This window comes from Aphanomyces astaci (genome assembly GCF_000520075.1).
Source record: "Aphanomyces astaci strain APO3 unplaced genomic scaffold supercont1.76, whole genome shotgun sequence".
NCBI classification, from domain to species: Eukaryota; Oomycota; class Saprolegniomycetes; order Saprolegniales; family Verrucalvaceae; genus Aphanomyces; species Aphanomyces astaci.
Window position 1 is genome coordinate 54,608 of NW_009798339.1, and position 22,740 is coordinate 77,347.

At 54.3% G+C, this 22,740-nt stretch overlaps 11 protein-coding genes across 17 annotated transcripts in view; 4 read left to right on the forward strand and 7 right to left on the reverse strand.

Moving 5' to 3' along the window:
• The window catches only part of H257_15814 (hypothetical protein), a 1,799-nt gene extending 535 nt beyond the window's left edge, over positions 1-1,264 (reverse strand). Inside the window, exons 1-7 of one of the 4 annotated variants that reach the window (XM_009844045.1) lie at positions 1,203-1,264; positions 1,087-1,147; positions 914-1,038; positions 815-858; positions 726-770; positions 440-671; positions 173-394 (exon numbers count right to left, since the gene is read on the reverse strand). In XM_009844045.1, the coding sequence (XP_009842347.1) occupies positions 278-394; positions 440-671; positions 726-770; positions 815-858; positions 914-1,038; positions 1,087-1,147; positions 1,203-1,241 (663 nt within the window). In that variant the 5' untranslated portion in view covers positions 1,242-1,264 and the 3' untranslated portion in view covers positions 173-277. Of the gene's footprint in view, positions 1-172; positions 771-814; positions 859-913; positions 1,039-1,086; positions 1,148-1,202 lie in introns of those variants that run through there. The other 3 variants (XM_009844044.1, XM_009844042.1, XM_009844043.1) reach the window with 3 other exon arrangements.
• Positions 1,265-1,413: 149 nt separating this feature from the next.
• Positions 1,414-3,294, forward strand: H257_15815. 2 transcript variants are annotated; one of them, XM_009844046.1, is made up of 5 exons: positions 1,414-2,087; positions 2,165-2,520; positions 2,581-2,624; positions 2,675-2,796; positions 2,874-3,294. In XM_009844046.1, exons 1-5 carry the CDS (start codon positions 1,419-1,421, stop codon positions 3,159-3,161), a joined length of 1,479 nt encoding a protein of 492 aa, XP_009842348.1. In that variant the 5' UTR covers positions 1,414-1,418; the 3' UTR covers positions 3,162-3,294. The 2 variants fall into 2 exon arrangements, with proteins under 2 accessions (XP_009842348.1, XP_009842349.1); XM_009844047.1 differs by having other exon boundaries at positions 2,675-3,294.
• H257_15816 (hypothetical protein) lies at positions 2,786-5,192 on the reverse strand. Of its 3 annotated transcripts, XM_009844048.1 has the most exons (6): positions 5,091-5,192; positions 4,716-5,016; positions 4,239-4,666; positions 4,034-4,104; positions 3,697-3,948; positions 2,786-3,640 (listed from the first exon to the last, which is right to left on the reverse strand). In XM_009844048.1, the coding sequence occupies exons 1-6, from the start codon at positions 5,146-5,148 to the stop codon at positions 3,293-3,295; spliced, it is 1,458 nt and encodes a 485-aa protein (XP_009842350.1). In that variant the 5' UTR covers positions 5,149-5,192; the 3' UTR covers positions 2,786-3,292. The 3 variants fall into 3 exon arrangements, with proteins under 3 accessions (XP_009842350.1, XP_009842352.1, XP_009842351.1); XM_009844050.1 differs by having other exon boundaries at positions 2,786-3,948; XM_009844049.1 differs by having other exon boundaries at positions 4,239-5,016.
• A 480-nt stretch (positions 5,193-5,672) lies between these two features.
• On the reverse strand, positions 5,673-9,923 carry H257_15817 (hypothetical protein; the record flags this gene model as incomplete). The annotated part of the gene is made up of 8 exons (XM_009844051.1): positions 5,673-6,310; positions 6,435-7,075; positions 7,128-7,419; positions 7,476-7,632; positions 7,744-8,478; positions 8,534-8,958; positions 9,021-9,345; positions 9,402-9,923. 8 exons carry the CDS (start codon positions 9,921-9,923, stop codon positions 5,673-5,675), a joined length of 3,735 nt encoding a protein of 1,244 aa, XP_009842353.1.
• Positions 9,924-10,007: 84 nt separating this feature from the next.
• Positions 10,008-12,303, reverse strand: H257_15818 (hypothetical protein; the record flags this gene model as incomplete). Its single annotated transcript, XM_009844052.1, has 4 exons — positions 10,008-10,382; positions 10,561-10,793; positions 10,920-12,019; positions 12,178-12,303. The coding sequence occupies 2 exons, from the start codon at positions 12,301-12,303 to the stop codon at positions 11,072-11,074; spliced, it is 1,074 nt and encodes a 357-aa protein (XP_009842354.1). The 3' UTR covers positions 10,008-10,382; positions 10,561-10,793; positions 10,920-11,071.
• Positions 12,304-12,460: 157 nt separating this feature from the next.
• Positions 12,461-13,098, reverse strand: H257_15819 (hypothetical protein; the record flags this gene model as incomplete). The annotated part of the gene is made up of 3 exons (XM_009844053.1): positions 12,461-12,625; positions 12,679-12,888; positions 13,033-13,098. The coding sequence occupies 3 exons, from the start codon at positions 13,096-13,098 to the stop codon at positions 12,461-12,463; spliced, it is 441 nt and encodes a 146-aa protein (XP_009842355.1).
• A 96-nt stretch (positions 13,099-13,194) lies between these two features.
• Positions 13,195-13,688, forward strand: H257_15820 (hypothetical protein). The gene is made up of 2 exons (XM_009844054.1): positions 13,195-13,516; positions 13,560-13,688. The coding sequence occupies exons 1-2, from the start codon at positions 13,229-13,231 to the stop codon at positions 13,668-13,670; spliced, it is 399 nt and encodes a 132-aa protein (XP_009842356.1). The 5' UTR covers positions 13,195-13,228; the 3' UTR covers positions 13,671-13,688.
• A 1,719-nt stretch (positions 13,689-15,407) lies between these two features.
• H257_15821 (hypothetical protein) lies at positions 15,408-16,570 on the forward strand. The gene is made up of 4 exons (XM_009844055.1): positions 15,408-15,637; positions 15,690-15,953; positions 16,007-16,165; positions 16,208-16,570. The coding sequence occupies exons 1-4, from the start codon at positions 15,466-15,468 to the stop codon at positions 16,387-16,389; spliced, it is 777 nt and encodes a 258-aa protein (XP_009842357.1). The 5' UTR covers positions 15,408-15,465; the 3' UTR covers positions 16,390-16,570.
• Positions 16,456-18,326, reverse strand: H257_15822 (hypothetical protein). The gene is made up of 4 exons (XM_009844056.1): positions 18,220-18,326; positions 17,935-18,154; positions 17,302-17,879; positions 16,456-17,240 (listed from the first exon to the last, which is right to left on the reverse strand). Exons 1-4 carry the CDS (start codon positions 18,307-18,309, stop codon positions 16,605-16,607), a joined length of 1,524 nt encoding a protein of 507 aa, XP_009842358.1. The 5' UTR covers positions 18,310-18,326; the 3' UTR covers positions 16,456-16,604.
• Positions 18,327-18,704: 378 nt separating this feature from the next.
• On the forward strand, positions 18,705-19,447 carry H257_15823 (hypothetical protein). Its single transcript, XM_009844057.1, has 2 exons — positions 18,705-18,871; positions 18,935-19,447. The coding sequence occupies exons 1-2, from the start codon at positions 18,770-18,772 to the stop codon at positions 19,331-19,333; spliced, it is 501 nt and encodes a 166-aa protein (XP_009842359.1). The 5' UTR covers positions 18,705-18,769; the 3' UTR covers positions 19,334-19,447.
• A 964-nt stretch (positions 19,448-20,411) lies between these two features.
• Positions 20,412-22,682, reverse strand: H257_15824 (hypothetical protein). The gene is made up of 7 exons (XM_009844058.1): positions 22,552-22,682; positions 22,430-22,500; positions 22,288-22,373; positions 21,823-22,233; positions 21,339-21,770; positions 21,011-21,279; positions 20,412-20,935 (listed from the first exon to the last, which is right to left on the reverse strand). The coding sequence occupies exons 1-7, from the start codon at positions 22,668-22,670 to the stop codon at positions 20,521-20,523; spliced, it is 1,803 nt and encodes a 600-aa protein (XP_009842360.1). The 5' UTR covers positions 22,671-22,682; the 3' UTR covers positions 20,412-20,520.
• Positions 22,683-22,740: the final 58 nt, after the last annotated feature.

Below are 22,740 nucleotides of genomic sequence, written 5' to 3' on the forward strand. Positions count from 1 at the left end.
GCAAATAATCCAACAATATAATACTGGAGCTTTAATTGAAAACTCAATTAAAGCTTCATCGTTGTATTGCACGGCACCATTATTTAAAATAGTACTTAACACGACACAACCCATGTTGAAGACATTATTCGTCTATTATTTTAATAACACCACGCAGCATATCAAATGTTCACTTGAATTTAGTATTTGAAGGCAATAATTATATAAAAGCGCACTTAACGAGGTATCTCTCTCCCATTCAGAAATCCTGCCACTCCCATCAATCACATGCTGTGCTTCATCGCAGCGGCTTGCGGCATGTTGCGCAGTGGTAGGCCCGACCACCCTTCTGATGCTCTTGAAGGCAGGATTCATGGACTCGGGTGGGGCAGTCGCGCGTCTTGCACCGCACACACTGTCCTTATGGTCAGCGGCACATCATGGGAGAAATTGATCGTACCTGCAACACATCGGCGTGGCAAATCATGCATTCCAGCACCCCAAGGCCACGGATGAACACGCTAAGCTCCAAGAAGGCACGGATGCCGAGGGTGATCTGATCGTCGTTGAAAATACTGAAAGCCAACCACTTTTGCTGGAGCAATTGGTCGACCAACGCGCGGACTTCGGACACTTTGTTGGTTCCGTCGCGCAAATTGGACAACTCCAAGCGATCAATTTCTCCGTCCTCACTAGCACACCGATGGATTGAGGAATGTCGAGCATGCGGACAATGCAGGACGTACTTTTCGACGATGTGTACAATCGCCTTGCGAAAGAACACAATTTCCCTGTGCATGAAGCGTTAGGCGAAAAATGGAGGTGACGCCGCTACCATGGCTTGAAGTTGGAACTCATCGCAGCCAAACTGTCGTTACTCTATGCAAAGATAGCGTCACTTGATGAAAGGGCGGATAGGTATGTGTGTACGTACCAAGTTGACAACGCCAATATACATGTGTCCGTTGTCGTACATGGTTTGCTTGATGTCCAAGGAATAACTTCGGAGCTCCTTCGCGATGGATTCTCGCAGCTCGTCTAGGTCATGCTGGGAAAACTCTACAAACAGCATCCTCATCAGGACCTCGCATGAACCCACCACCTCACCTTGGTCAAACAATTCCTCGCACGTGGACTTGAATTCCGTGTCGATCAACGCTCCATTCACCTATGTCATCCCGTCTAAGCGTCCCTGTGGCTTCGACCCTGATGAGATCCCTTACCATGAGGATTTGGACCAGCTTCTGCTTACTCTCATGCATGGCGGTTCAGCGGTGTCGGCGGCGATTCCAAATGAAATTTGGCGGGTCGAATCGAATGAAATCATGTGATTGGATATAAAGTAGCGAATCAATCAATCATTCAGCAGTATTTTTATCCAATCAAATTCCAGTATTTTTTTTCCATCATTTGAGGTCGATTTTGAAATGCACAGGACGATGTTCGGTCTTCGCCTTCGCGCAGTCCATGGCAACCGCGTTGGCTTATCGCGTGCGTCGTGCCGAGGCCTGTCAGGCTTCACGATCGTCACGGACGCTCCTGCCACGGTTAATGCTTCATCCATGGAGTTGACCCCGGAGCAAGTGGTGTACCAATTGGACCAACATATCATTGGACAGACGGATGCGAAGAAGGCGGTGGCCGTGGCGCTGCGCAACCGCTGGCGGCGCCGTCAAATCGAAGGACCGATTCGGGCAGAGATTTCGCCCATGAATATTCTCATGAGCGGACCCACGGGGTCGGGCAAAACGGAGATTGCGCGGCGGTTGGCAACGTTGACAGCGTCGCCGTTCATCAAAGTGGAAGCGACCAAGTTCACAGAAATCGGCGTCTTTGGCGCGAATGCCGAGTCCATGGTGAAGGACCTCGTGGAAGTGGCCGTGGAGATGGAGCGCACCGCAGTCCTGAAGAAGAATGCCACGGCAGCGCGGGACCGCGCCATCGACCGCCTTGTGGCCGCCTTGACCGTGCGCACCGAGCTCGTGTCCGAGGCGTTGCGGCGCCGTCTTCGCGAGGACATTGCATCTGGCGCCGCCGACGACAAGCTCGTAACTGTCAAGCTAAAGCCCGTGCAGTCGTCGTCGCAGAAATCTCGCATGATGAGTGACGTAATGATATATCATGGGATAGCTACTACTACAACCTCGAAGCAGCAGCTTGTAGCTCACGTTTGAGGCTATGGTAGATGGACATGCCGCCGGAACTGGATCAAGCGATGCGGCAAGTGTCGGAGATGCTGGGCAAACTGAACGGATCCAAGTCGACCAACTCGAAGGGGTCGTCCACTGCTAACTCGCATCAGACGCTAACCGTCAAGGAAGCGCTGCCGAAACTCCAGGCCGAAGAAGCGGCGTCGTTCGTCGTCGAGCAAGACATTGTACGCCGCGCCTTGGAGAACGTCCAGAGCAACGGCATCATCTTCCTGGACGAGATCGACAAACTTGCTAGCGAACGGCATAGCCACACGAGCAGCTTCCGCAAGGGCGAAGGGGTCCAAAAGGAGTTGCTAGCTCTCACCGAAGGCTGCGCCGTGACCACCCGGTACCTGCCAACAAACGCTTAACCCCCAAAACTTGACGTACATTACGCTTGTATATGTAGCCATGGCGTCGTCTACACGGACCACATCCTCTTCATCGCCAGCGGTACGCCGATCGTCCATCGCTTTGTCTAGTCATTGTTTATGGTTTTGTAGGAGCGTTTCATAACGTCAGCCCATCCGACTTGATGCCCGAGCTCCAAGGTCGACTGCCCATTCGCGTCAACTTGACTCCGCTGACAGCTCAAGACTTTGAGCGGATTCTCACCGAGACCCAGGTATGCATTGTTGTCCTTTCTTGGAGTGTATGACTCGATGATGAACCATCCACATTGCACATATTTGCACATTGCAGTTCAATCTCCTCGACCAAGTCCGCGCCCTCATGGATACGGAGCGGGTGGCGGTGACGTTTACCCCCGACGCCGTCCACGAGATCGCGCACGTATCCGCCAAGGTCAACAGCCAGACGGACAACATTGGCGCGCGGCGGCTGGCCACGGTCGTGAGCAAGATCACCGAGCACATGTCGTTCCACGCGCCAGCGCTCGCGGGCACGGATGTGGTCATTGACAAGAGCTACGTCCAAGCGCATCTCAAGGACATACTCAAGCAAACCGACTTGACCAAGTACATTCTGTAGAAAACTAGCATATCAGGATGGTGTCTGTCGACTTTTCCAGTTACTATTTGGTTGAATCCACAACGAGACCCCAAGTACATAGGAGATCTTTTGCAGCAATTATATAAATTTAGCCACGATCCATGGGTTTCCTACTTCTTTCTTGTTGTGGACGCCATGTCGTCTCGACGGGGCTTCTTGGGTGCTATTTCTTCTTCAGAAGTCGATGAATACAGCGGAGGTGGCGGCGCGGCCACGTCCAGGGGCTCTGCCGTCGCCGCCTTCTTCTTTGGTTTGGTGCTTCGATGGTTGGAACGGGCATGGCTAGTTCGTCTGGGCTGTTTGAGGGACTTCTTGTCGACAGCTGCTGCTCCCCCAGAGGCGGCGGCGGCAGCAGTCGCCGCGGGTGTGTCTGTCGTCCCGCGCTCAAACAGCACGCCTTGCGGGGCGGAACAGCTCGCGTGGATCTCATCCCACCGATTCATCCAACACACAAACGGCTACGACATATAACCAATCGACGTCCCACACCACATCGCCGCGAGGTGGTCGTTACCTGGGGAACTTTGATCGGGTCCATGCCACCCAAGAGCGGGCGCTTCTTGCCGCACTCGACGCACGACACATGCTGCCGCTCGCCCAGGTCCTCCTTCATGTCGGCGTACTTGAGCTCCCCCAGCGCCTTCTCCATGCGCTTCAACCGCTGCGCAAACTGATGCACAAACTTGCGCTCGCGAATGCTGTGCATGTCCGATCCTCCGTGCGACGCCGCGGGTGCCGTTGTCGTCTCTTCCACCGCCGAACATTTCTAGCACAAAGAGATTTAGAGTAGCTGCAATGGTATCGACACACTAGGATACAGTGTCACAGAGACCGGCCAGTCTGGTACGTACGTTGAATTTCCGACTCCACTTGTTCATTCGGCAGTACCACGTCGTGGGCAGTGCCGACACATCCACAGAGTCTGCCAAAGTACAAAAAATCGAGTGAGTCATCATGGGTAGTAAGTACTATGTACTTACTGTACTTGAGCTAGTAAGTACTAGGTACAGCGTGTCGAAATGGAAGTATATATATATATATAATATATATATGTACCTGGCAGCTTTCTCCACTTTTGGCACTTGTCACACTGGACCCAGTTCTCCTCTTTGACGGGCGCCGCCGGGGCTGCTTTCATGAGCGGTTGTTTGCTGGAGTTGGCTTCTGGCTGGTGGGCGTCGTCGAGGGGTGTGTCGATGGTGTCGTGGTCGTTCTCGTTCGGGTCGGCGGCCTTGGTGGTTTCGTCTTGGTTGTGTGTACTGGCGGCGCTCGTCTCGTCCTTGGTCTCGTCGTTGGTGTCGATGTAAATCCCAACTTGAAAGCCATAGTAATTGAGGCTGTCCTCCGTGTCGGGAAAGTTGGGCATGTTCGTCGGCCACAACGATGTCACGTATTTGAGTCGATCCAGTGGACTCATGTCGGCCGTTCGGAGCGCCGCCGTCTCATCGACTTCGTGCATGTCGTCTTGGTTCAATGCATGCCTCCTACCACAGAATACGTCAAGATGATGGTTCCATTGTGGGATGTCGTCACTTCTTGCGGTCCATTTCCACTTCGGTCAGATACTGTGCCAGCATGGCGTGTCGTAACCGCATGATTTCTTCGTCGCGGGAACGAGGCGGCATGCCATACTCGAGCTCGAACTGCGCTCGTGTCAACGTCGTACTATGGTAATGAATCACGCACTCCGACACGCAGCGGTAGATCGTCGTGGGGTCCTTGGGCTTGATAAGCGTCGTGTCAAAGATATCTGGGAGGTCTTGCGTTGCTTTGTCCCAGTGCAACAAGTACACACACAACTTTTCCCCAACAAGCGGTTCCTTGGTCCAGTCGTCTACACATGGACGTCCGCCATGACGTTGTCAAAGCATTGCGGCAAAAACCATGATGGAATGAGATGCCACATACCATAAGACGAGCTCCGCGGTGACGACGAGTCGTAGCTTTCGTTGTCCGAGTCAGCCATGGTGATGAAGTGCCTGCCGCGCGCCGACGCACTCGACTACCGATGGACAAAAAATGGAATCTGCTCACGCAAGCATCCGGATAACTGGATGATACGGTTTCATTTCATCCAGAGACATTTCGAAAGTGTGAAAGTACATCAACACGTGCGACATTCGGCAGTGCCGTTAGGAAGATGCGAACGCAGCCCTCCATGGCTCGCATTCATGACACTGGCCGGTAGTCATCATGGCTAGGATGTATGTACATGAGGATGTGGGATTCGTTTGCCACGGCTTGCCTCTGGTTGCCAGCGGTGTCCGTCGCACACCAAAATTGGAAGTACACTCGTGCCTTTCATCTTTTGAAAAATAGTGGCCTTGTACTTCCAACACTGCGCCCGTTGTTGTTGCCACCAAAGTCACCTAGTCAACTCGACGTTTGCTTCTTCAAAGGGTGTTTAGGTTGCTGGCAACTCACGCCATACTAGTAGGGATGTAACCATAGAAAATCATGGGTCGATGAAAATTGCATGGTGGCGGTAGCTTATCGCGTCACGAACGACACGAACTTCATGGCGAGGAAGGTGCCGATTTTGACGACGGCAATACACAGCCCGAGAAAGCCGACGTTGGGCACGTTGTTGTCTGCGGAAAGGCCGCCGCCAAACATTTCAAACACGTATGCCGACACGGTCGTGTTCTCCCGTGACAGAATGGTACCTTTCGAGCTGAGGGCGATGGACGCATGGTTGTCTGCATATTGGGTGCACATCATGCCTTCGAGCACATAATGCAGCGGAGACATCCAGTACATGAAGCTCCACGCCGCGGGGATGTTGTCCTTGTGGATGAAGAACCCCGCAAACAACGACATGAGTGAGTTCAGCCCGCCCGTGGCCATCACAGCGGTGCGCAGGTCGGGTAATATCACCACAAGCAACTGCCCCAAGTACGTGGCAAACAGATTGTACAAAAAGTAGTAGCCGCAGAACCACGCGAACGCGTCCGCGGTCGCTCTGAGACCCACGAGAATGTAAAAGAGCCCCGAAAACACGAGCGAATTCATCACCACGTACGGCACTTCGACCAGTGCAAACACAATCGCGTACGGCAATGTCGCGTACATGCCCGAGGCGCGCTCTCGGAAGAACACCATGCGTTCGGCATCCACCACCGGCAGCCCTAGCGATTCATTCACTCAACTCATATACACTTTCATGGATTTCGAGATGTACGACAACAATAAAACCAAGCATCGATACGAATCCACGACCAAACGACTCGTGAACGAGTTCACAAGCAGTACCAGTGATGACAGAGATGATGCCCATGAACAGCGGCCCGACAAACACAAGCAACGCTTGCGACTGGAGCTGGGTCGTGTACTGGAGCCCGTCGCCGCGTCGGTAGAGTACTCCAAAGATGCCGGCCACGAACACCGTAATGAGCACTCGTCCGAGGCTATACTCGCGCGTCCGCCAGTACTTTCGAGTCGTGCGGAGCCCGAGGTAGTACAGCTGCGTCGCGTAGTTGCTTTGTCGACGTCGCGTTGGCATTCGAAGTTGCGTTGGAGCGGACGCGGCGGCGATCGTTCGTTCGTTGTCGGTATACAGAGCGGACGCCTTGTAAATGGACGAAAAGTCGGTCCGCGGGTTGGCGGCCATCACGTCGAGCATGTACGAAGCAGGGTTTTCGCGGTCGCGGCACTTCCGGATGCCCGGAATGGCCTCAAAGTACTCGACGATCGCATTGCCACCGTTCAAGGGGCCAACGTACACCATGTTGGCGCCCGTACGAAGCAACACCAGAGCGTCAAACATGGCAAACAGCACAAAGCTCGGCTGGTGGATTGTGCAAATCACCGTGCGGCCGGACCGGGCGATGCGCAAGATGGCGTCCAGCACGACCTTGGCAGCGTGGACGTCTAATCCGCTTGTGGGTTCATCCCTACAACAAGCAACAGTGTCACAAAGATGAATGTGTGTGTAGGCCTACGGACAGAAACAGGATGGACGGGTTGGCGACCAACTCGACGCCGATGGTCACGCGCTTGAACTGTTCGTTAGACAAGTCCGAGATGCGCTTGCCGCGGTCGCCATGTAGCTCCAAAATGTCGAGCGTGGCCTGGATAATGCGCGTTACGTCTTCGGATGCCGGAAGTCGCAAGGACGCACTGAACTCGAGCGCTTCTTGCACCGTTGCCGTCAAGCAGTGCAAGTCGAATTGCTCCACGTAACCAAACTGCTTTTGCACCGACCGCATCAGTGCATTTCCGTTCATGTCCATCAATCCTACCAAATCGCAAATCCAGTCGTCATGGTCAATATGAATGATCGGGGGGGGATACCTTTGATTTTGCCAGAATTTTTCCGGCCGGCCAGCACGTCCAGCAACGTGCTTTTCCCCGCCCCACTTGTCCCCATAAGCGCCGTCATCGTGCCCGGTACAAACTGTCCGTGAATACCACAGAGTAAATCCATAAAATACCACAGAGTAAATCCATGCTGCCGCCAACTTGTTTACCCCCCCTCCAACCCCCCCATTTCTTTGGTTTCTATCGCAACAACCAGTCATTAGGAGATGGTTGTTAGGATGGTACGTCGACTAGTTCGTACGGGGATGCTGTAGTGCAAGTCCTGAAATGTCAGCGTCACAGGAACAAACGAAGCTGTCGTCGACGACGCGTTCTTGGTGGCGACTGCCGAGGACACCAAGTCGACTTGCCTTCGTGCTTTGGACACATATTGTTTGCGATATCGTACAAACCGGTATCCGATGGCTGTGAGCCCCGCCAAGCCAATGTAAACCCCCCCAAGGTATAGAATGGCCCAGCCAACGTACTTGGACTCTACCGGAATTCCATATAGTTGGACGTAGTAGTCGCCCATGCGAAGGGGTAGCTTGATGTGCATGGTGTCGTATTCCGGCAAAGACGACTGGTATTCATTGAGCATGACGGCCCAGAATGCCCAGCTGCCAGGGTTGATGTTGAACAGCCACACAAAGTAGCTAGGCACGGACGGTCCCGGGATCGCAAAGCCGGAAAAGATGATTAGAATGAAGCACACAGCGGCCCCGAGGATGAGTCCGGACACGGCGGACGGGGCAAACGCGGCGATACACTTGAACACTTGCGTGACGCACGCGCTGTTGAGAAAGATGATGGCGTAGTAGACACCGTACTGGTCGCCGTGGTTGGTGGGTGAGAATTCGCACATCCAGTACGTTGTCACAGTGAACAAGAACACCTGGAACGCCGTGCAGAGCATTTCGATCACGCTTTCAGCCGCAGCATATGCCCACGCGGGGTACAGTTGGAACAAGGCTTGCTTCTGAAACACCCCTCGAAGCTACAAACGTGGGTCGAAATAGAGGGGGCTTTGGGGGGGGCGGTCGTCTACATACCTGGATGGTGTAGGCAATGTTGGCGAGGGTGGTCACCGATGTAAAGAGAAGCGTGAGAAACATGAGCCCGATCTTGGACGGCACGTTGGGCGGGTCATACCCGAGCTTGCCGAACAGCGACCCAATCGCACTCCCCATTACGATGCTTTGGCCAAACCGGATCATGTTGAACTTTGTGTCGCGGGATACGAGTTTGAACTGTCGTTGGAACACGCGGCGCACGATTTGGAACGATGAACGTCGGTGTCGACATGATTGTGGAGCTCCAGAAGGGGGAGTTGAAGGGGGCGGGGGCTGCTCGTCGGAGGACGGGGCGACCTTAAGCCCATGGCCGTCCGCCACGACGGCCTCCACTGGTCGGGGAAAATGCAGCTTGGTAACGCACGACGATTCTTTGAACGCTTGATGAAACTCGATTGCCGTCGCTAAGAACCGTCCAAACAGCACAAGTACAGTAGTTACATGTTGAATGGTTTGTTGGAGTTACCTGGCACTCTCAACATATTCGGGTCTTTGAAGGCCCAGCCGTGCATTGACGTCACTTCCTGGAGAAAGTCGGCGTCATCGGTGTTTGGGGGGCGTTGGAACCCAAGCGACTTGAAGAAGTCGACGGCGTATGTCGCCGGACCAAAGTACGCGAGGTGACCTTCCGTGAGGATGAGCACGTTGTCAAACAGGGCAAACACTTCAGGAGGGGGCTGTAACAACGCCGCCACGGCCGTATACTGCAGCGCCGTGCACATGTCCCTGAGCTTTTGCGTGATGTCGGTGGCCACCGTCGTGTCCAACCCCGTCGTGAATTCAGCACGGGGCTTCGTCCGGTGAGCATTTCGCCCAGCGTGACTCGCCGCCGCTGCCCTCCGCTCACCCCCCGAACAAGATCATCGCCCACGAGGGTGTGCTGGCACCCTGTCAGGCCTAGCATATCGATGATGGCGTCGGTACCGTCCGCCGTGTTCAACGTCGATCCATCGTATGATCGACAGGCGTGCGCAAACTTGAGGGTTTCATGGACGGTGAGGGTTGGGATGTGCTCGTCCTTTTGTCCGGCAAACGTCACGAGATGTCGTAGCTCCCCTGACGGCAAGCGAGCAGTGGGGATGCCGTTGTACGCAACACTTCCAGACACGTGTAAGGGTGCCGTAGGAAACACCCCCGCGATGGCTTTGAGGAGACTCGTCTTGCCACACCCGGGGGGGCCGAGCACGAGCGTCATGCTCCCGACTTTGAGGCGCGCCGTGACGTCAAACAGGACAAACTCCCGGCCGCCGCTTGTCGCCTTGCGCCATGTCAGTCCAGACACGCATATCTCGGTCGGTGGGCCGGTCGCGCCTTGTGTCTTGAGAGTCTCAAGGAACGCTGCGTACTTGGATTGCGTTCCCGCTGCCATGGCTAACATATGCAATCAAAACCAGCGGTTTCAATCCCACCCACGATCAAATGCATGCATGTTTTTTTGGTACTGGTCTATTCTATTTTGGTCACATGTGACACTTGAACCCGACACAAAGTGTGAGAGATCGAGCGATAGCATGAAGGCACCTCGGCAACTATAACACCCGCGCGCATCCAACACATTTAGATGCTCACATATGATTTTCTCAATCATATATGTAACTTGAAGTAGAGTGTCATCGTCCTGGACGTAGCTTATTGTGTTGTCGGGTATCATCGCGTTACGTGGGAAATATAGGCTTGCGATAACATGTTGCCCACACGAAGGAGCACAATCCACGTCAAGAGCGCGATGATGTCTTGGTATCGTACAAGTTGGACCCGTCAAAGACCGAGTCGGCGTTCTGACTGACGGTTACCGGGTTGGGGGCCAACGCGCCCGTGGATGCCGAGCCTAGTGTCACGTTGGTGTCATTTCGGAGGAACTGTACCCCCTCCATCATTTAGTACAAGGGGCTGAGCCAGCACAAGGCGACCCACGCGGCGGGTATCTTTTCGCGGTGGACAATGAAGCCCGAAAAGATGGAAAATACAGAGTTCAGGGCATCCGACACCACTGTCACGGTACGTACGTCGGGCAGCATGGTCGCGACGAACTGGCACAAACTGTAGCCGAAAAACAGCCCGAAGAACCAGCCAAGGGTGTTGGGGGTCGGGTAAAGCCCCACGAAGTGGTAGAAAGAGCAGGTCAAACACGGTCGTATTGAACGCCATGTACGGCAGCTCGACAATTCCGACTGCCAGCGAGTATGACAGCGCGGCGTATATCCGAACACGAGGCGCTCCGCATCGACCACGGGTAGACCTAGACCACACACGAACTTTGAAGCTGCCTTGAACACGAGAGGGGAGGGGGGGTTGTAGTTATTCGGGGGCAAGGGGAATGCATTACGTTTGAAGTCGTCTCAAAATGAGGTTTAGGGGGACCAACCTGTGATGACAGCGATCACGCGATTAACATCAGGCCCATTTGAGAGTCCACATCGCTCATGGACGTAAAGAGAATGGTGAGGAAGAACTGTCCGGCTTTGGACACGACGGACGCCGGGCTGGGGTCCATTTACCAGAATAGCGACCCGATGATCAGCCCAAACACTGCACTTTGCCCCACGCGAACTTCATTGAATCGGTTGTCCCGTTGTACCTACTTGACTTGGAGTTGGAGCACAAGCGCAAACCTTGAGCAACGATCGGTTGACGTTGGCGACGTTTTGCCGTTGCTATGCGTGTTGGCAACACCAGCGCCGACGCAAAAGGGGACGTTTGAAATGCCGTCTGAAAATCGAGGGGGGAGCCGGGCACCGCACCGGGGAAGGTCGGATCCCGCGTCAATTTGCCCAAGACGGTCGACACTTGTTGGTTGAATTCGACGGCGTCCACCCGGTCCGGACGAATGTACCCGATCGAGTGAAAGTACGGCACGCAGGCCACCGCGGTCCAAAGTAGCACACGGGGCCTTCGTTCAATAGCAGGATGTTGTCGAACAGGGCAAACACTCCGGGCGGGGGCTGCAACAGCGAGCACAAGAGCGTGTACTGGCGCCTCGTGCACATGCCCCACAGCTTGGTCGTCAAATTGAGTGCCACAGTTGTGTCCATCCCCTGTCGTGAACTCGTCCAAGAGAAGCAGGGTCGTTTGCCCAGTCATCATTTGACCGACAGATACCCGTCGGCGTTGCTCCCCGCTGATGCCGCGGATCATCGCGTTGCCCATGCGAGTGTGGGCACATGTGGCCAGCCCCAACGCGTGCACCATCGCCGGCGTCGACCGCTGCCATTCGGTGCTGTTGGAAGGCCCACGGCACGCGTCTGTGAACTCGAACGTTTCCAACACGGTGAGCGTCGGAATGTGCTCGTCGGTTTGGCCGACAAACGTCGCAATGTCTTCGACGTGAATGTCGCGGGGACTGAGGCCGTTGTACGACACTGAGCCGGATATGTGGGGCGATAAAGTGCCACCTCCTTTGTAGTGAAACACGCCCGCCAACGTCTTCAAAAATGCTGCTTTGACACACTGGGGCGGACCCAGGACCTACCTCCACCGGAAATGGAGTGAATTAAAGATGGAAGTTATTGCCGTAAAGATGAAGTAGTAAATTGAACTACATAATGCCAATGCAAGGAAGATATACAGTAGACGTTGAAATAGAGATATATTGATTTGCTTGCGGAAATGTGCGACGAAGCGACCAGCACGTACCCCACGGCCGCGGACAAGACGCCGACGCCAATCATGACATACCCGATGGTGGTGTCCGGATCGGGGTAGACAAACGTGCCGAGCATGATCCGCTTCGGTTCCGTCCATAGCTGCATGCTCTAGTCCAGGACTTCGTACAAGCTGACCGCCGGTTCGCGCTTGAGGCCGGGCGACAGCGCGTCGTGAAAGTGGCATGGCGCGCCGTGAACACGCCGGGGTACACACACACGTTATCGGTGCAGTCTTTGTTGGTTTGGCTTGCAGGTCCACGTCTCACAGTGCCGACACCTGGAACGTCCTAGTGAACGTCTCGCACGCGTTTGGATACAAGTTGACTTTGAACGCGTCATCCCTCTTGGTGTCGGCCAAATCGGCGACAACGTACAACTTGATGAGCCGGATCGTCGGCATTCGGTTGTCCGAGTACAGTGTCACAGGCTCGACAAACGACGGGGACGACGCCGGCGTAATATTGCGTAAACGATAGGTACTCGTTCATGGTCGCCACCGCTGGGACTACTGATGCACGTCCACAACGAGCTGGCGAGTGTGGCGTTGACAGCGATGGATGCGAGGAGTTCCGAACCGGGCATGGCGGCCGACGACGCGAACAACGCTTCCGCCAGCACTTGCGCGGCTTGGACAATGTTGGCGGCGGCGGTGTCCGAGGTGTTGGTATCCCACCAGCTGTGGTAGTTGTCCTACCTCGTGCACGTACATCAAACGTTTACGTGTATGCGTAGTACCAATGTCGTGGTGTCAGGCACTAGCGTGCCGTGGAGGTCGTGCAATACAATCGTCGACAGGTATTTGGGTTATCAAAATGTAAAGTGGTCGAGGGTGACTTCAAAGGGGTCGTCGGCTAGGCGGGTGTCTTGGAGGTGTTGCAGATACGTTGTAAAGTCATCCATCGTCGTGGCTTGTTGGTCATGGCCACAGACGACGCCAATGTGTAACGGCAATACATACAACAATATCGGTTTCAAAACATTGTCGGTTACATGCCCTCGACGACGACGAGGCGTATGTTCAAAGTGCCTCATGAAGGTCCATAATGCCAATAAAAAAGCTTCTACGGGTGGAACGAAGGACCAACCCACGAGACTGAATACCGGCCAACTCATCAAGTCGTACTGGTCGTTCATCACCAAGAACGACGTGGCAGGCCTCGAAGTGTTTCTAGCTCGGCACGGACACAGCGTGGACATGGATTCACGGCTAGCGGCAGCCATGCAGGCCACGGGGTTGCACGTCGCTGTCCAGAAGAACAACCCCGCCATGGCGAGTGTCTTGCTCGAGCACGGGGTCAACGTGAACGCGCAAAACAAGGTCTGCCATGACCTCTAGACGTTTGACAAATGTGGGCGTCCAGGTGGGTTCCACGGCGCTGCATGTCGCGTGCAAGCAAGGATTCCCAGACATGCTTCGGCTGCTCATTGACGCCGACGCCGACTTTGGGCTCCTCGATGGGGTAGCTTTGTGAGGGTGGATTGAACACGGCTATGACATTTGACGATGGTGCAATGTGTGAATAGTCGCAGCGGGCGCCGTTTGAGTTTGCATCGTGGGCGCTGGTCGTCGACACGATTGTGGACCCCCTGCGGCAACAAGTCGCCGCCCTCGAAACCAGCGAACAAGAATCCGTAAGAGCTCGGTTGACCATGTGGTCATGTGGTTCCCACGACGAGCTATGTCTAGCAACGCGCCCACGAGCGTTTGGAGGAAGAAACATGCCGGTTGCAACTGGCAGCCCACGCCGCAGAAATGGATGTCCAAGATGTCTGGAGCCAGCAACACGAAGAGTGGATGGTAGTTACTGTCGTTTTGATGACATTGGCTATCGATCGATCCGGTGGCTGTAGGCTTTTCGCGAGAAAAGTCGGCTGCAGGATGATCGCCGTAGCCACTTGGTGTTGACAAAGCGGACCCTCAAGCAGCTGGACGACAACGTGCGGGCTCAACGCGCCATCAGTACATCTAACACGTCGTTGCATTGATTGAACGGGGTATTAGGCAATGAACTGCATGCACAGTTGGAGGAGTCGTTGTCTCGATATCGTTACACGATTGCACAGGCGGACGCGGCCAAGGACTTGCTGGACCGCCAAATTGAGTGTGTGGCCCAGATGCATCGTGTCAAAGTACTGATTTCACGTCATTCTGATTCTGATCTGTCACGTTCATGCTCAGTACCTACTGCGAATACGTAGGACGAGCACACGGCAGAGTACAACGATAAGCTGGGGGTCGTGGACGCGATGGTGCAATGTCCCAACGACGAAGACGTCCAAGTGTGGGGCGCGTACATGGCGTGCTGCTTGACTGCTGGTACGTTTTTGGCGAATCAGACTCAGACTCAATGGATCCTTAGCATGCAGAATCAGAAACGTTTATTCCTTACAGGATAACGTAGACACGAGTGAAAGCAACACCATGTCGTGGCGCCTCGTGAATCAGAACATTTTTCCAGCGCTGAAAGACGCGATCGAGCGTTTTCCTCTTTGCGCCATCCTTCAAGTAATGTTACAATTCCAATTTTCCATCGTCACCGAAACATGTGCTAATTAATTATGTCTTTAGGACCATGCGATCAACACCGTCCGCCAAATCTGCCTGGCTCAACGTACTTTGATTGTTCACGCTATAGTCGTCATGCATGCCATTAGCATCGGCCATCGACCAATGCATGCAGCACAAGTTTGTTGAGAACGTCCAAGCTGCCGCGAGACGATTCCGCGACAACCTTGCGTTCGTCAGGTAGTTTCACACGCACGTTGATGACAATCGATCTCGTTCCACAGAAGCGCATCGTTATGGTCGAGGTAGCGTCTGTGTGGGGGCATTGCGTGCCATGTTGTTGCCGACGGGGTCGGACCCGCGCTCCGCCACTCAAATCAAACACACGGCCAAATTCAGCAGCGACCACCACGAGTACTTGATCGAGTTGTTTGTTCGCGCGAGGACCGCCGAGGTACTTTGAAACGTTCCACGTCGCATCATCATCGAGTAAGTGCAATGTTAACTGTAGCCGATGCCGACACCGTCCGTAGTCGAAGACTTGTGCTGTGTGCTGTTTGTGCTGGCCAAGTACAACTGCCGGCAGTTATTCCTAGATCGAGACTGCATAGTGTTGGACACGGCGCTGTTCCTCCTCGTGCAATCCTCCCCACCCTCCCGCCGCCCGACCGAGGTCATGGCGAGAAGCCTCCTCGGCATCGTCTCGTTGCTGTCCATCCCCGCGGGTATGTTTGTGTTTGTCCTTGTATTTAATGTTGTGAATGGCCGTCGATTGGAGGGCAGACCCAAAGGCCCCCGAGCAGACGCCGCTGCCGTCGTGCTACACGACGTTCGGGCTGGCCAAAGTGACTCCCGTGATTGAAACGTACGCCAACAACCCAGACATTGTCTTGTGGGGTATTCGGTTGCTGCGGAACTTGGCGACGCGGGACGGTGCGTTGTTCTCATCGTTGCTACAACCTACGGGATGAGACACGAGTTGTAGCCGTGGCGCGGGACCAAGTGAATCGAAGCGGCATCGAACACATCTTGTCCAGCCTGGCCAAACATCGCGGGGCCCCCGCGCTTCGCGTGTCCATTCTCGAGCTCATCTACGTGGCGTTTACGACCAATTACACGCGACTGAACCAAGTGGACGAGCTCTCGACGATGGTGCTCAATTGTGTGACACTGCTCCTTCTCGACCACGAAGACCACCACGCCGTGCAAGTGTTGGCGCTGCAGAACTTGGTCACGGCGTCTCAGCACGGTGCATACAGATACCTCGGAATAAATGGGTGGCTCAAAGCGTTCGTATGGTAGCATCCAATTTGGAGCACCTGATGGTGTCCAAACAAGTGATTGGTCCGTGCGTGCTGTCTCTGCTTCAACTGGCAGCCGCCCACGCATTCCCGGCGACTGCAGACAGGGACACCATCTTCGTGTGGGGGCTACGATTCATGGTCGTCATGGGTCAATACGGTACGTGACAATGGTGACGATGGAATCGTAACGATGGCACAGACCGAGTGCGCAACCCCGTTGAGTTTGTCGACAGTGCCACGTCTAGCGGTCTCGTCGCATATTTATTGGCGTCAATTCAGTCGGTGGACGACCGCATTCAAAACCTCGTCAACGTTCTGCGACGCATGCTTCAGGATGCAGCAGTCGTCACTCAAGTTGCCGCCACCACCTCCGGTCGATGACAACCAACCATTGCGTTCAGACTGCATTACATTATCCTCCAAACAAACTCAAAACGGCAACTTGGACTCGTCACAATACAGAGCCAGCCTACTCCATATCCACTAATCATGCCACGAAATTACGCGCTTGTCCATTTCATCAAGCATAGCATAAGCATCCAGCACGGGATTGTTTATATAACGTCATCACACTTTACACCACTTTTCGCATAAGCTTAACGGCCTTCCCAGAACTTTCGATGCGCTTCGGGGTTACGGTCCAACTGGTCGTCAGTCAGCGGCAGCACTTTGCTAGGAGCGCGCGTCGGGTACTCGACGTACTGCAGTTGGGCGGCATCGCGCAGTCCCCCGAGGCGGTACCCGTACAGGTCTGGCCGCGCATCGTCGCCGTACCACGTCATCCCCGTGGCTGTGCGAAGGCCGGACAGGTGGAAGATGCCAACGTCCGTCCACTCGACGCCCGGGAGGCGGGTGTCGATGGTCACGGGGGTCTTGGAGCGCTCCAGGGTCGTGGCCGTGCCGCTTCGCTGGCTGAACGCCGCAAGGAAGCTGAATTCGAAAAAGGAAAAGCACCCCGACGACACTCTTTCAACTGCGTTTTCGATCTTGTGGTAGTCGCTGCGACAGAGAAATACGAGCACTTGGGAGACGAGCAGCGCGCCTGGGTCGAGGGGACTGTCGGCGGACGAAGGATGCGGCAACCCGATGTCACGCTCGGCGGCGGGCGTGCTCAGGAACTCCATCACGCCGCGCACCAAGCATTCGCTGAACGCGGCGACCCCCTTGGCCGTCATGGCCTGAATTTGTTCTTCAAAGGCAAACACCAACCCACGTGCAATCCAGTCGCAGATCTACAATGTACAGTGTCACAGACTGAACTACATAGGGGAACCCCCCCTGTGGGACATATACCTCGTCCATTTCAGAAAAGCTGTTTGCATTCGACGAGATGTTATTGACGCGGTCCTCTTCGCGCTTGGCGGCGATGCCTTCCACCTTGTTGGTCAGGCACTGCATGACCATCTGCGCCGGTGGAAACGGAATTTGTTCGCCGATCAGCGTCATATAGCTCGCCATCTTTTCGCCGTCCGAGTACGCTTCCCGTGTCACCATGCCGCTTGCGATAGCCTTGGACGCAATGAAGATCTCGTTCATCTTGGAAAACACAGTCGAGTACACGAGCGAGTACGACGGGTTCTCGTCAATGTACTGCTTCTCCCGCAGTGCCTTTTGCTTGGCGTCGTACTCGGCCATGAGCACCTGGGATTGCGCTTGAAGCGTGTAGATCTTGGCGTACACGTCTTCGGTCCACTCTGCCGACGACGCGGCCTGCTTCCGGACGTCTGCAATGCTCGCATCAAACTCTTTCTTGCGCTCTTGAGCCTCTGCCTTGAGCGCGTTGATTTGACCGGTCAGCGCACTTGTCACGACCTTGAGATTTGTGACATCGCTCTTGACTTCGGTCAAGCCCACTTCCAGTTCGCGTTGATCTAGAGCACACGAGATGCATACGGTTATACTTCAGCGTAAACTTCGTCAGAATACCTCGGACTTTCTTTTCTTCGAGCAGCCGATTGATCGTGTCGATTTGGACGTCAATCTTCTGCGTGTTGCGTCGCAGGTTCTGCTCGGCGAAGGTACGTTGTTGTTGCATCATGCGCAACTGGGTTTCAGCGTTTGCTTTCATGGCAGGGTTTGTCACTTGACGTTTGTACATGTCTTGGCGTTGGTTGAAGCCCATTTCTTCCGCTCGACTGATCGTCATCTATATATATACATCGACGAAGGTAAGTCGTATGGTCCGAAGTGCGGTCTAAGCAGAGGACGTACCAGCTTATCGCGCTTCTGACGCAGCTCGTCGATGGCGTTCCATAGTTCTTCGCTCGGGGTGTCCACTGAGTACTCGGCTTCGTCGCTCATGTTGTCGTCGGCTGTCCTCTTCGAAAATGAGATGCTGGAGAAATCCGTGGTCGTCTCGTAGAATCCTCAGCCAATCAGCATCTAGGATTTGATATGTCGAGACATTTCCCTTAAACCAATGCGTCTCCAAAAGGTTCAAATCTCAATATTTTTTCTCTTTACAATAGTTATATATATGATCCGAATTGTTTTTTCTATTTTATGCATTGACGTACTATTTGATTTAATTACTTTGAAGTACTTGTACGCCAGCACGTTCGACGAACTGTCCTCAACTGCAAGTAGTATCCCATTTCGTCAAATATGAAATATTTTGTAAATATATTGACAAATTTTGTGAATTGGCAGTGATTGGCAAAAACAGGTGGCTTTCGAGGATGAAAGTGGTCAGAGGCATGCATGCCACAGCCATCCTGCACTACTGGCATACTCTGCAATCCGTCATTACCAGTTTGAATCCATGTCGACTACCTCGTCCGAATCCACAGTCTACACCATCGACACGCCTACGGAAGCTCTATGGGCGGTGGTTGACGAGTTGCGAGCGCGCCGTCAGACACTGGTAGCTACATACTCTACCCACATCTAGGATGATTTCTCACGATGTGCCATGGCATATTCACAGTTAGTTAACAGCCGCAACGAGCGACGCAACTACAAACAGCGCGTTGAAATGTTCAGGAAGCAATTGGCGTCGAACCCAGCGATGCGATCAAATGCCGAAATGCAAATCCAGATGATGCGCCAGAAAAAGGACTTCTCCAGGGACAACTTTGAGCGCGACACCGACTCCATCATCAGCCAGATCGAAGCGATTGAGCGGCTGTTGGACCAACAAAAGGTCCGAACGGCGGGCTCGTCCTTGCCGCCCCAGAGCTCGAAGGATTCGGCAACATTGAAAGCTTCCATCGACCGACTGTCGTTGCAATGGGGCGAGTTGCGCTCGGAAGTGAACATCTTCAAGAGTGAATTCTTACGTCAGCTGGACCAACTCCGACAAGTCGTGGCGACGTTGCAAAAGTAGGTCGACGTCTCACGCCTCGTTGCATACGTAGATCTACACTAGTACTAGTGTAGTCTGTCCATGTCCTTGTAATGCCATTCCTAATGCAAGAAACCACAAGGCTTCAGTTATTGGGGGTTTCGGGGTGTTCTGACAGCACGTTGCTGGTCGGGCATACTCGACGTAATGGAGTTGGGTGGCATCTCGCAGCCAGCCCCCCTTGGAGGTACCAGAAATAATCTCGGACGAGATATTACTATAGGTAGAAAGAGAACTTTGCACATGCATATATAAACCTGAAATGGACACTCGAGGCGCTCGAACGGCGCAAGGGTAGACCCCTCCTACCCTAGTGGATAGGAGGGGTCTACCCTAGTGGATAGGAGGGGTCTACCCTTGCGCCGTTAATCCCTTTTGTCGTCGTCGGCCTCCCTGTAACTCGACGGGGGCGGACAGCCGAGTTGCAGTGCAGGCCGACGACCGCAAAAGTTTGAAAGGAAGCACCAATCCCGACTCGAAGCAACGAGTGGACCCCCGTGGCGCAACGGGATCGGGGTGTCGAGCGTCAAGATCACGCCTTGCACACATTTTATCCGGATATCGTGACCTTTCACGGCTTCAAGCTGGATAGCACACACTTTATCCGGATGCGATGTCCTTCAAACTCACGTGGCAGCACACGCAAGTAGCGGCGCATCGAGGATGTGTATATATTCCAACACAAGTCGTCGGAATAGTAACACATTCTATAGGAGCTGTACATATTCTTTGGTAGATGGGATTAGTCATCCTCGACGGCCGATGCACCGTCTAAATGCAACGACATATAATCGTCGCATATACAGTGCAAGACACAGAGGCGTAGTTCTAACACGAGCCAAGAACATGGATATGATTACCATGCATACTCGAGGATGCATATCGTCGGAGGTGTGGTATCAGGGAGTTGGACACATGTCTCCCACAACGTATAGGGCATTGTGCCGAACGCGCAATCAGTCGCCACCTACATGCTCACCAATGCATTCTGATCGCTGACGATGACGACAGTACCACGTCCTCGTGATTGCCAACGTTAAGCTACGATTTAACGCAAGGCTGGAATCGAGACGACGTCCTTGATACAGGTTAGGGGTTACACTGTAAGCTTAATGTTACTTTTTCTCCTTTCCCTCATTGACAATATGAGAATTTTCAATTGGATTGCATCACGTGATTTTCGGTTTCATCGTGACGTTGAAGCTCTTGGTGCCTATGGTCGACGGAATTGCATAAGAACCAGGACCGAGCAGTTGATGCGGCTTGGAAGGGTTCTTGTCGAAGCGAGGCTTGGACGCCAACGTCGAGCGCACGCCGTTGGTTCGAGTGCGGCTCTGCGCTCCCACGGCCAAGTCCCGCGGCGACGTGACCTCGTACTGGCCTGGACCCGGCACTTTCATGTACATGGTGTCTTGACCGACTTCGCTGCGGTGGCCTTGCGACAGAAACGGAATCTTCAGGTGCGGATTCGTCGCTACTTTGTGCTGCGGGGGGTTGATCAGGTCGTACTCGCCGACGGCAGGCGCGGAACACGCCCCGACGATGTGGAACTCGGGCACATGGTTGTTGTTTCCCTTGGGGAACCTACGCGGATGACAATCGAGCATTATCGTACGTGATATTAGTGTTGGCGTTATTCCCATCAGTGTATCACATTACCTTCCCGTGGTGCTGCGAAACGCCGACGATGTGTACACGCGAGGACGTCGTCCTCTAGCTGGGGGGGGCGCGGCGGAGTTCTGCAGGGGCTGCTCGTACGTGCCTGGCCCGGGGGTTTGCTCGTCGGGCTCCATGGATTCCGGCGTCATGTTCCACAGAAACCGCTCCGTCGTTGACCCGAATTGGCCCATCCGCCCAATCCCTTGGCGTTGGCGGACCTTCTTCTCCAGTGTCTGGTCGTGGCCTGTCGGGGTGTACGCTCCAGGCCCCTATGATATATAAACAGATGTGTAGTTTTGCTGGGGATTTTAGTATGTTGCTCATGTACCATCGGATTGGCGACTCGCGTTTTGGCTAAACAAGGCCGCTCTGATACGGCTTGGAAGCCCACGCCGTCGTCTCGAAGGGTCGGGCGGGTGTGCATGCGGTCGATGGTGTACCGGTTCTTCTTCTTGTCCACGTACGTGCCTGGGCCAGGGGTCACGTTGCACGTGGGGGTCACGTACGGCGTGTAGATGTTGGATGCGATATCTGTGCGCCCGGACGTGGACCCGAACTGCTCCGTCTTGACCCCTCGAAACTTGGGCTTTTGTACGTGGGTTTGTTGATGCAGGGCCAACAAGAGAGCTTTCTCGTCGTCCTGTTGAATGCGCCGGGGTTCAGGCAGTATGGGCACCTTGGACGCAAACACGGCGCTGGGTTTGTCCGCCTTGTCGAACGTGATCGCAGGGTGAACCTTGGGGTTGTAATGGCCGGGACCCTATGCATACACTCCCCATACGTGACACCGTGTATATACTGAAGACACGTACGGGAATGTGCAGCCGAGGGGACAACTCGTCCCAAACCTCGCGCTTTGTCGTGGACTTTAAGCTTGCGACGGTGGACGTGATGTCACCCCCCGGTTCCCTTCGAACATTGTAGCACGCTGGTCCAACGGTGTCTTGACCCAGCCCCGAGTACGTCGAAGCGGGGGCCGAGTGTCGGTGGAGGTCGCCTTCGCCGTTGGTGCTGTATCCGTAGCTCTGATCCTTTCGCGGAATGGTGGGCACGCCTTGTTTGATCAGGTTGGAGAACTGATGTGACGTCGGACGCATGGCAGTGATCTTGTCGGTGTGTTCGAGATCGCTGGGACACGAGTACGCTCCAGGCCCTGGGTTGTCGAGGACAGTAGATGCAAGGTAGATGGTGGAGCCTGGTGCATGTGGTGCGAACCGAGCCACCTTGTCCACGGAAGCCGAGTATCAGCGTATAATGGCCACGTTGGTAAAACTTACCTTGGTCGCGAACACATTGGATGATTGGCCGTTCGGTGTGCCGGGGTTGTTGCCAGGAGAGACCTCCGTGATGTAGGCCCCAGGACCTGTACAACACCACACCATCAACACGAGAGGCATCGATTCGTATCGATTGGTGTACCTGGAGTGATTGCAGAAGTCCCTGTGTTCTTGTTCAAGTTTCTCTTGTTCGAGCTCGCAAAGGCAGAATAGCTTCGCAGCGCGACATGAGTTGTTGATGTTGGTCATCGTGTGGGTACTCACCTCGGAAGCACATTCGCTTGAATGAGATTCTCTGGTGCATACGATCCTGGTCCAACGACTGCAGGTGTGTGTCCACTGGTAAATGACGTCGCCCGCCTCGACCGCGTCGTGATTGTCATGGCGGAGTGGAATGGGATGGGTCCACGAGCTAAAAATAGAGGTCGCGTCGATTTGTTATTTTGATTGGTT

Coding starts and splice junctions, on each gene's coding strand:
- H257_15815 (XM_009844046.1), top strand. CDS start 1,419: ATGTTCGGTCTTCGCCTTCGCGCAGTCCATGGCAACCGCGTTGGCTTA. Junction 2,088..2,164: donor AATCTCGCATGATGAGTGAC/GTAATGATATAT, acceptor AGGCTATGGTAG/ATGGACATGCCGCCGGAACT. Junction 2,625..2,674: donor CATCCTCTTCATCGCCAGCG/GTACGCCGATCG, acceptor ATGGTTTTGTAG/GAGCGTTTCATAACGTCAGC.
- H257_15824 (XM_009844058.1), bottom strand. CDS start 22,670: ATGACAATCACGACGCGGTCGAGGCGGGCGACGTCATTTACCAGTGGA. Junction 22,234..22,287: donor CCAATGTGTTCGCGACCAAG/GTAAGTTTTACC, acceptor TCCGTGGACAAG/GTGGCTCGGTTCGCACCACA. Junction 20,936..21,010: donor TTTCGCAGCACCACGGGAAG/GTAATGTGATAC, acceptor TCATCCGCGTAG/GTTCCCCAAGGGAAACAACA.
- H257_15821 (XM_009844055.1), top strand. CDS start 15,466: ATGGCCGTCGATTGGAGGGCAGACCCAAAGGCCCCCGAGCAGACGCCG. Junction 15,638..15,689: donor GAACTTGGCGACGCGGGACG/GTGCGTTGTTCT, acceptor CACGAGTTGTAG/CCGTGGCGCGGGACCAAGTG. Junction 15,954..16,006: donor GGTCACGGCGTCTCAGCACG/GTGCATACAGAT, acceptor TTCGTATGGTAG/CATCCAATTTGGAGCACCTG.
- H257_15822 (XM_009844056.1), bottom strand. CDS start 18,309: ATGAGCGACGAAGCCGAGTACTCAGTGGACACCCCGAGCGAAGAACTA. Junction 18,155..18,219: donor GTCAGAAGCGCGATAAGCTG/GTACGTCCTCTG, acceptor GTATATATATAG/ATGACGATCAGTCGAGCGGA. Junction 17,880..17,934: donor CGAAGAAAAGAAAGTCCGAG/GTATTCTGACGA, acceptor CGTGTGCTCTAG/ATCAACGCGAACTGGAAGTG.
- H257_15820 (XM_009844054.1), top strand. CDS start 13,229: ATGAAGGTCCATAATGCCAATAAAAAAGCTTCTACGGGTGGAACGAAG. Junction 13,517..13,559: donor ACGTGAACGCGCAAAACAAG/GTCTGCCATGAC, acceptor GTGGGCGTCCAG/GTGGGTTCCACGGCGCTGCA.
- H257_15816 (XM_009844048.1), bottom strand. CDS start 5,148: ATGGCTGACTCGGACAACGAAAGCTACGACTCGTCGTCACCGCGGAGC. Junction 4,667..4,715: donor GTGGAAATGGACCGCAAGAA/GTGACGACATCC, acceptor ATTCTGTGGTAG/GAGGCATGCATTGAACCAAG. Junction 3,949..4,033: donor AGTGGAGTCGGAAATTCAAC/GTACGTACCAGA, acceptor TCTTTGTGCTAG/AAATGTTCGGCGGTGGAAGA.
- H257_15823 (XM_009844057.1), top strand. CDS start 18,770: ATGTCGACTACCTCGTCCGAATCCACAGTCTACACCATCGACACGCCT. Junction 18,872..18,934: donor GAGCGCGCCGTCAGACACTG/GTAGCTACATAC, acceptor GCATATTCACAG/TTAGTTAACAGCCGCAACGA.